Source organism: Manihot esculenta, chromosome 4 (genome assembly GCF_001659605.2).
Source record: "Manihot esculenta cultivar AM560-2 chromosome 4, M.esculenta_v8, whole genome shotgun sequence".
In the NCBI taxonomy this organism is placed as follows: domain Eukaryota; kingdom Viridiplantae; phylum Streptophyta; class Magnoliopsida; order Malpighiales; family Euphorbiaceae; genus Manihot; species Manihot esculenta.
This window is the reverse complement of record NC_035164.2, coordinates 6,244,641-6,254,692: the sequence shown is the minus strand read 5'-3', so window position 1 is coordinate 6,254,692 and position 10,052 is coordinate 6,244,641. Positions and strand designations below refer to the sequence as shown.

The 10,052-nt window shown below is 29.7% G+C and overlaps 1 protein-coding gene across 1 annotated transcript; it reads right to left on the bottom strand.

Moving 5' to 3' along the window:
- Window positions 1-4,812: 4,812 nt before the first annotated feature.
- LOC110612527 (putative disease resistance RPP13-like protein 2) lies at window positions 4,813-8,564 on the bottom strand. The gene is made up of 2 exons (XM_043955682.1): window positions 5,210-8,564; window positions 4,813-5,064 (listed from the first exon to the last, which is right to left on the bottom strand). The coding sequence occupies exon 1, from the start codon at window positions 8,477-8,479 to the stop codon at window positions 5,246-5,248; it is 3,234 nt and encodes a 1,077-aa protein (XP_043811617.1). The 5' UTR covers window positions 8,480-8,564; the 3' UTR covers window positions 4,813-5,064; window positions 5,210-5,245.
- Window positions 8,565-10,052: the final 1,488 nt, after the last annotated feature.

Here is a 10,052-nt window from a genome sequence, read left to right as displayed (position 1 = left end):
TTTCTGGATAAATGAGGGAGTATACCAAAATATTGAATGTGTGCCTGCACTCTCACAGATACAGAAGACATGCTTTCTGCGCTCAATCATCTTATATGTTAGTTGGCTTTCCCAGTACAGGGTTGGGATATTGTTAGATCACATGCTTATGTTTATACATTATATCTTTGATACTCCGACTCTTCATTTTGCCATGCCATACCTGTGTCAACATGACACTTCCTGGGATACGATGTGGAATATGTATTTGACACTCGGATACTTTAGTGACATATTTGTTCACTCAGATACTTGAGTGACATATTTGTGCATAGTTAATAGAGCATATTCTCTCAAGATGAAGAGCATGTATTTAGATCAAAATTAATTATTTGGTTGTATTTGATTATCTTCTTAGACTATAATTATTACTATATAACTTTATTTGTTTTATTTTATTTTGCGCAACATAACATATCTGAATACCCATGTCTAAACTTAGATTCATATCCCCATATTTTTTATTTAAAAAGTTGACAAGTTAGACGTTCGGATATGCACCCATTTCTGACACTTGTAGCCAGGTCCAAGTAACATAGCATTGTATATGATATGACTCATCATTTGCTTATTGAATGAGTCCTAAGGCACTTAGTCTTTTCTTAACTCTATTTATTCTAGTTCCTTGAAGATGTGGTTAGAAACTGCTCTTAGCTTGTAAAATATACACTGCATACATGTTACATGCATGTTTCCTGGGCTAGATTTTATTGTATTGTCATTAACTTCTCTCTCTCTTTCTTCCTTTTTTATTGAATTATGGTTCTTCAACAACAAGAAGACTGTATAACTGAATGATTTGTGGGTGTAGCTGTTCATCTAGGTAATATCAAAACCTTGCAAATTGAGTTTAGCAAACTCGGGAAACAAGGGGTATGACATTGAATGTGTGCATGTCTTTTCTTTATATCGCTGTGAGCTTTTGTCAGAAATGGTTGTTTGTTTCATGCTTTTGCAACATTTGGTTACTACTTGTAATCAATTATTACTGGAAAAGATACATCCATATCCAGCCAGACTTGCCAGAAAAATAAATTGAAGTCCTTGAAACATGACTCAAGAGACGCGAGAGAAATAGATTACAAAAGTGAAAATTGTGCTCTTAGTAGTGAATTGAGAGAAGTGTCAAAATTGGAAGTGTCTTGAGGTTTGGCAAAGAAATTGAAACTGGGAAAAAAATTGAGTGAATGCATTGGCCTATGGTTCAATACTCAGTTCTATTCCTTTAAGTTCTTATTTGTCTTCATCTTGATTGGAATGATTCATGTCAGATGAATTGATCCCATCCTCTTCCTGCATCAGTTACTTCATTGTCAAGGCTCTTCTTGCTTCCATGTCTTGTTAATGATAATATTTTGAAAGGAATGTTATTTAGTAGTGGCAATAAAGGATCAGAGGTTCTCAGTGAAGAGAGAGGGGGCTCAATTCAATTTTCAATAATCTTATCTCTGTGCTACATCTGTATTAAAAGAAAATTATAAATTTATGAACCGGTCTTTAGAATTTATTTTAATTTTATTCAGATGCTGAGGAGTTTTACAATTGTTGAGTTAGTTTCCTGACAATAGGAAGAATGGTTCGATTTGAATTAATTTTTCTTCAGGTTAAATTTTCAAACAGTTTGACTTGAATTGATTTCTTTTATGTTAAATGTCAATCTTTACGTAAAGTATTCATTTATTAATGAATCTGTATCTAGAATTACTATTATTAAGTGGATGAAAAAAAAATAATTTAAAAAGTTTTAGGAATTTTCATATTTATATTGGAAATTTAATCAATTCAATTGAATTTATCTAGAATTACTATTATTAAGTAGATGATCTAACTTTTTTTTTTCGATTTGTGAAAATTTAATTGAATTTGAAAAAATTAATTATAGTATAAACTTTAAAATTTTATTTGACTAGTAAAATAATTTTTAAAATATATATTTTATTTTAAAAACATCTTTTTTTATTATTTGCATTATTTACTTTCTCTTTTTCACTTTTAAATACATATTTTAGGTTAATAAAAAAATTAAAATGTAAAAAAATATAAATTAAAATGTATACTATTTTATTTAATATTATTAATATAAAATATAAATATTAATATAAAATGCAGTTTTGTATAGGTTAAAAATATACACATCATTTATAATGTTGAGTGCAAAGATTTAATGGTGAATGTTTTATATAATGAAATTTACTTGTAATAAAAATTTATTTAATATAATATATTTAATATTGTATATGATAATATAAAATAAATTTACTTTCAATTATAAAATTTAAATAAAAGATTATATATTATTAATATAAAATTTTAGAAATTATATTATAATTTTTCATTAATTTTTAGATTTAATTTAGTTTTTTTTATTATATGAAAATTTTTAATTTTTTTTTTAAAATAAAACTACTGATTGTATTAATAAAATTTTATTAGATAAAGAGATATATCATCTCAAACAAAGAAACGATTATATCTAATAGATTCCCTAACCAAAATATGAGCAGTTAGAATAGTATTATGACGAATTCATCTAACAGAAATATTAGTTTTAGAGTCTAATAAAGATTTAAAATTATTCAAAATTAAACTCAAATGTTCCTCAAGTGCTTGTCTATCAAAGATGCTCCTTCTTATTTCTCATCTCTCAAGTATAAATCATTAAAATTTTCCTTACAAAGTCATAGAAGAGAGTTTTTACGAGATAAAACTCGAATAAAGTTCCAACACTGATATCGTCGTTGCGATTTCGAAAACCTATAATAACTAATAAATCTCCATTGAACATTACTTTCCGAAACAACCGAAATCAATAAAATTTGAAGAAAAGTCAACCACAGAAACAAACACATGACTTTTCCACGTTAATGAAAAATCACTTCCCAATCCTTGTTTATTAACTGAGAAGCAACCATCAAAATATAAAAAATTATGAAAAAAATTTCATATGAAAACTAAGGGTTTTTATTTCTATTAAAAATAAAATGTCCGACTTGTAACTAATAACCAAATCTTTCAATGCATTAACTGTCCGAGGATTGCTGAGTTCTCGGCAGTTCCAACACAGGATGATCATTGTTTTCGGCTATCTCGACCTTTGACGGGATGAACTACTTCACTGTTATTTGTCAAATTAACATTCTTAAAATTAATTAAATTGTATGTGAGAAACATTTCCACCATACAGAAATTATAAGTGACGATTGAAATATCTTTAGAGCTATTAATAGGGACAACAACGTTGTGTAATGAAACCTGTTTGAGAAATCTTACCTTTTTTTTTATTTATTTATTTTGTGGATTATTTTTAAAGACTACGTGTAATGAAACCAATTTGAGAAAGTAAGGAGAAAAATATGCATCAATACATTTAATTTATTTATAATTTAAATTATAAAGATTAAACAATATAAATATTTAAAGTTAGTTGATTAATTTTTTTAAATAATTTAATTTTATAAAATAAAAAGTCGAATATTGAGTTCAATGCTAAAGTAGTAAATGCGATTGGTCTATTTCTAATGATTAGTTTGATTTATTACAAATTATAAGTTAAGTATTATCCTTTAATTACGTTTTAAATTGAATTAAAAAATAAATTAATATTTTTTGGGCGAACATTCGTCGATTTAGTTTAAAATGAATAAATTAAAAATTAAAATTTTGATATTTATCAAAATCGAATCGAATCGATTTTAATAAAAAAATCAAATAGAATTAAATCGGTCTGATTCGATTTGATTTGATCAGATTGAATTTTTAATAATTTTTTTATTTTTATACTTTATTTTTAATATTTTAAAATTTAATTCTCTATATTATTGAAAATAATATACAATTATCACTAATCGGTTCGATTTAATTTTTTCAATTTTTTCTTATCAAAATCTAATCAAACTGAAATAATTAAAATTTTAAAATTAAAAATTAAACCAAATCAAAATAAATAAAAAATCAAATTAATTTTTAAATTAATTTAATTTCATCGATTTTTTCAATTTAAATAAAATTATGTTCATTTCTATTTATTACACTCGATTTATTTAGAACCACGATTTATTATGCTAATAAAAAAATTAAATTAAATAATTAAATATTAAAAAATATTGATGTATTTTTTTATTATTAGTTGTTTAAAATTTTTACATAAGAAAAGCAACCTAATTAATACTCCATTTATTAAAAAAGCAAAAGGAAAAAAAATATTTACAAAAAACTTATAAAATGAGTATTAATTAAAAAACCAGAGGAGTAATAATTGAAAAAAGAAATCCACTACCCACTGCATTTCACACCATGCATAGATTAATTCTTATATGCAAACTATAATCAGAGGCCCAAAGCAGTGAATCACTAATTTCCCTTAAAAATTGTATATCTAAACTATTATCTGTGGTTCACATTTACCTATGTATTTATCATTATTAGCTTGTTATTCTACATTAATTTAATTATCTGAAAAAATTATTATTATTTTTTAATTTTAAAAATATATTAAAATATTTTTAATATTTTAAAAAAATTATTTTTATTGTTTAATTTTTATAATTTTAAAATATTTATTAATTAATTTTTTATACTTTTAAAAATTTTACTAATTAATTTCTTCGTATTAAGAGTATTTTAGATTTTTTTATAATATTTAATAATTAAAATTAATGAAATGATTTCTGACCTCCTGTTATTATTCCTCATATAAATTATCAACCCACATGATCTATTCAACCGAGGTATGCTTGAGGTTACTAAAGAGATTGAACACAAGTTAACAAGACATGCACACACTAACTATGAGTAGCTTCACATTCTGGACCAACTACAATCTTTTACAGAAATCTCTTAGCATTCACAAATGCTCAAAGTTTCAAATCTTGAAAATATTCCTTGTTGGGATCCAATTCAGTCTTTTTGAAAATAACAACAAGATTAGGAACAATAACAGAAAATAATACAACAGAAGAAATGGTAGAAGTCTTAACAGAAAGATCTCCAGCTGCCTGCTTGCCATGTTGAACTACTTCCTTTCCTCTTCAAAGACAAAACAAATAGAAACATGTATATTCTTAGTAATCAAATTATAGGATTCAAACAAGTTTACGTATGCAAGGAAACTGTAAGCTTGAAACTTAAGTTGATCTATGCAATCTGAGGCTATAGAAACAGGAGTACGTACCCTTTATAGTTGAAGTTTTGCTCAGGCTCAGCTTGATCAATCTTCTATGAGGACATGGCGGACATGGGCAATTTTACTCCAATCCTCACCTTGTTTATCCTCAAGACGTGCTGACAACATTGGCATTTTTGTTAACTTTAGTTCTCGGAGGAGCTTCATCGACTGCAATCCACAAGGAAGCATCTTCAAATTCGTACAACGTCTGATCTCCAAGTCTCTAAGATTAGGCATTGCTCCTTCCTCCACATTCCATTCCTCCAGTAGCTCCAGCTCCCAGAATTTTAAGACTTCAAGCTTAGGAAATCCTCCAATGTTGCAAAGCATTTTCTTTCCGATAAAGGATCTTGAGAACAGTCTCAGAATTCTGAGGTTGGGAAGTTTGTCCAGCTTTTGCATTGGATCCTCCACAAGTCCAGATGCTGACAAGGTGAGTTCAATCAGGCTCCCAGGTAACTCGGATACAAGCTGATGATTCATTAGCTTTCCTACCAAATATACATTGGAGAGATCCAAATGGCCTAACAGAGAATGCAAGTGAAGCTCCCATGGCAGATCTGATTCATCAAATGATTTCAACCTCAAGGATTGAAGATGTTTCAGTTTGAGAACCCAATTAGCCACATCAAGAAGTTGTGAAGACATTGCTGCTGTTTGAGATGGCACAGATATCTTGCATTTTAATCCCAATTTCGTAATGTTCAATGAAGTTTCTAAGCCGTTTCTCACTGGACTATCCTCATTTATATATGCGCCCCGGAGTGTTTGAAGGTCTACCAGAGAGCTGTCTTCTTGTGACGCGACAAATGCACTACCGAAACTCTCATCTAGAAACAAATGCCTCAACTTTCGCATCTTCCATAGTGAACTCGGAAGAGTGTTGATGCAAGTCCGCTTCAAATCCAGCGTTTGAAGGCTTAGCAATTTGTTGATGAATGCAGGAAGCATCTCAAGGTATGTTGATCTCAAGCCAAGGTACTTCAACCAAGTGAGATGGTCTATTGCCTTTGGCAGTTTTGGTTTGTAAACATTTTCAAGATCCAACACCCAAAGGAAACGAAAACAATTGCTTGAGATGCATTTATCAAGAAAGTTCCCTATCTCTTCTCCTGGTTTGTTTCCTTCTCGAGTATCAAATGATAAAAAGGAAACCACATCTCTGTAGCGTGAGTACGAGGAAGCACTGTTGTCACAATGAATATCATCAAAGACGACATCATTATGCTGAAGATGGTCAGCAAGACGGCGTATTACACCAATGTCGGTGTCGGAGATGTCAGAGTGACCTTGAAGAAACTTAGCTTCCTTGGCTTTTTTAAACCAGTGTACTTGCAGAGCTTCTGGCAGGCAACATGTCTTAAACTTTCCATTGAGCTTCTTTTCTGTCGGCTGAACCATAGTATAGTTAATCAACTCCCTCAAGCATGTCTTCGCAACATGTTCAGGGGATTTTGATTTTGCATCATCCTGTTGATATCCCAACCCCTCAGCAACCCACAAGGCAATCAATCTTCTTGCTGGAATCTTATAGCCAGCTGGAAACAATCCAAAATAAAAGAGACATCGCCTCAAATACAAAGGCAAATAATTGCTAATCTCTTCCAATACTTCTGACCAGGGTTCTTCATCTTGAGTTAGTTGGTCAAGCACCCTCGTCCACTCCTCTAGAGTTGCATCTCTCTGCGACAAAAGTTCTGCCAGTTTCACAATTATAGTTGGCAAGCCCCCACAACTTTTCATGATGCGTCCCTTCAGATGTTGTATCTCTGGAGGAATGCTGACCTTCAAAGTATGTGCGAACAATGCCCAGCTCTCATCGTGGGTTCGCAGATGCAATCTGTAAGTGAAATTAGTTTCAGTAACTGGTGGAGCTTGCCACAGATGGCAAACTGTGAAAAGTATTCTTGTTCCATTTGATATTTCATTGAAGGCACTTCCCATTCCTCTCATGAATTCACATGCATTCTTGACTTTACTTGAAGATGAGTCATCAATAACTATCAGATACTTCTTATCCATGAAGAAATCGTTAACCATTTGCCTTACCCTGCATATATAGCTTTCCTCTGTGTCTTCTGAATCATCTTCTGAATCATCATATAAGTCAGATCCTTTAATTTGCAAAATTTGTTTCATGATATCTTCTTCGCTTGCACCAGATCTTGAAATCCAGACACGATGAGGGAAATGATCTGCAATAGTTTGACTGTCATATACTAACTTGGCGAGGCTTGCCTTGCCAATGCCTCGGACACCCACAATTGAAATGGTGAGGCAGCGAGGATCCTCTTTCAGAAGCTGTGTAGTAACTGCATCTACATCGTCATTGAAGCTAACTCTGTCAAGTTGGTCAACAGCACAAGGAAGCTCTCTTCTCTTTCTGTTTAAGCTTCCAAAAATTTCTCTCCGTGGCACTGAAATCGGCACTGGACTTGGAATGGCTTCATATCTTCTACCATAAATATCATGGATCTTATCTTCAATCCATTTCAGCTTCTGGGCAATCTTATATTTTGAAATGAAATTCTTGGATGACCAAACTAATTTTGTGAAACTTCCTTCCCTATTCTTCATCTGTTGTTGCTGCGAATCCATGAAAAGCCCAATAACATTCTCGGCCACGCGACAGACATCGCCAAGTTCCTCCATCCACGCCATTCCTACTTTGCTTAGCTCTTCTGATTCAGAGTTTTCCAGAAAATCCTGCAAAGACTTGAATTTGTCTCTTAAGTAACTGGCTTGATTTTTCACAGCACGGCTAAGTTCTTTCTGTGTGGCCAAGGCATCAAACAAACTCACAACAGGAGCAACACCTAGTTCATACGGGCCAACAGATTCATGCCAGGAACTCAAAGGAAAGAAAAATAAAATATCACAGCCACCACATTCTAGAACATCAGTATATGTCTTGAAAATCTTGATCAGCTGCTCCAGTTTCATACGAAGTCTATAATGTTGCAGCAAATCAACAAGAGCCAGAAAATGAAAGAAATACACTGGCAGATCAACTGAAGCGAAAACATGCCTAATGAAATCGTCTCTTTTCCTTTTCTGGGCTGAACTGATGATTAACTCATCAATTACAACTTCAAGATCCTGAATATTCCCTGTCAATATCTTCTGGTTCATCGCATATTCAGAATCATCAGCATATGTTCTCAAATGGGTTTCGATGCAAAGAATTTGATCTTCTACTCCAAGAAATGAATCTAACTCTTGAATAAGAAGATTGGAAATTTTCCCCAACACAGCCAATACAATTTCTCTCCCCATTTGCCTTTGCTTCTTCTCGCCTAATGCTTATGAAGTGCCTGAAACTTCAAACTGAAACTAGATTCTTCAAAAAAAAAGAAGAAAAAAGTAGCTAGAAACTCAAATTTTGAACTAAATAATTTTGACAGAGAATAGAACAAAAATTTAGAGAACACTATTTTAAATCTATAATAAATTGAATTTCTAACAAGTTTCAATTTATAAATAATTAAATTAAATCAAATAGAAATTTTAAGTAATAAAATTTTAGTTGACTCTTAAATATCAATCAAATCAAAATTAAAATAATAAATAAATTGAAATATTTAATTAGATAGCAGTGTTAATCAAATTAGTAAAAAATATATATTTAATATTATTAATTAGTTAAATTAAAATGTGAATAAAAGTATTAGGTTTTATTTATAAAAAAATAAAAAAAGCATTTTTCATGAAATAATGATTATAAAATAAAACTTATTTTCAAAATTGTAAAAACAATAATTATAAATAAAATTTTATTGTTAAAGTTATAATTAATACAATAATTAACAAAATTAAATTCAATTATTCTAATTAGTTGAGTCAACAAAGTAAGCATAATCAAAATCAAAACTAAAATATCTTAGAAATCAGTAACTAATAATTTAATCAAATTGAATATATCTCTATTAAAATAATCAAATTTTATAAGTAACATATACTATAATTAATAAAAATGAAGTTGAAATATTTACGTTATTTATATTTTTAGTAAAAAAATTTAAAATAATCAAAATATTACATTGAATTTGGGAAGCTTATACTTCACAAAATATTAAGTATAAAATTTACCAAATTATTATATATTCTGTCTGTTTCATATTTTTATTTATTTTCTTTTTGTTATCCTATAACAACATATAAATTAATTATTGTAATTCTATTTAATTTTATATTATTTTCAATAAATTTTTCAAAATATCTTTTAACATTCTTGACATACCAAAAATTATGTAAAAAATCGTAATTTTCAAACAACTTTAACTATTTATTGTATATTAAAATAGTAACTCCAATACTAAAGAACTAAATCTATTAAAATAATTATTTATACCAATAAATCTATTTGTTGAAAAATTACGAAATTAAAATGCTGAGAGTTTGAACAGATATATACCAAAAGATCAAAAGTAAAAGTTAATCTAAACACACTTTATTAAATGATCAAGTTTGACACGTAGCCTTAATAATTTGTTTGAATAAGTCTTGTATTAGTTTTTTATTATTATTCTTATTTGTTTTAGTTGCTGCATAATAGGTGGGTTGTTTCCTTATAATTAGCTTAAACTGTTAATTATTATTGCTATTTAAGCTCATGAATAAAATAACCACATGCATGACAGAAAATATAATAATTACGTTTCAATTGAACGTAGAGGCCTTGGTTTCCTCCATTAAACCTTGTTCTTGTTCTTTATTTCCTTAACCTTCTGATTTTCCAGAATAGGTTCTAAAAGCAAGAGGCAGTTCGTACCAAAGTGGTATCAGAGCTCTGGGATGGACCAGAGAGTGGAGAAATTGGAGCAGACAGTTCAGTCCCTTTCTGGAGGAC

Excerpts from the sequence above, each read along its gene's own strand:
- LOC110612527 (XM_043955682.1), bottom strand. The coding sequence starts at position 8,479 with ATGGGGAGAGAAATTGTATTGGCTGTGTTGGGGAAAATTTCCAATCTT.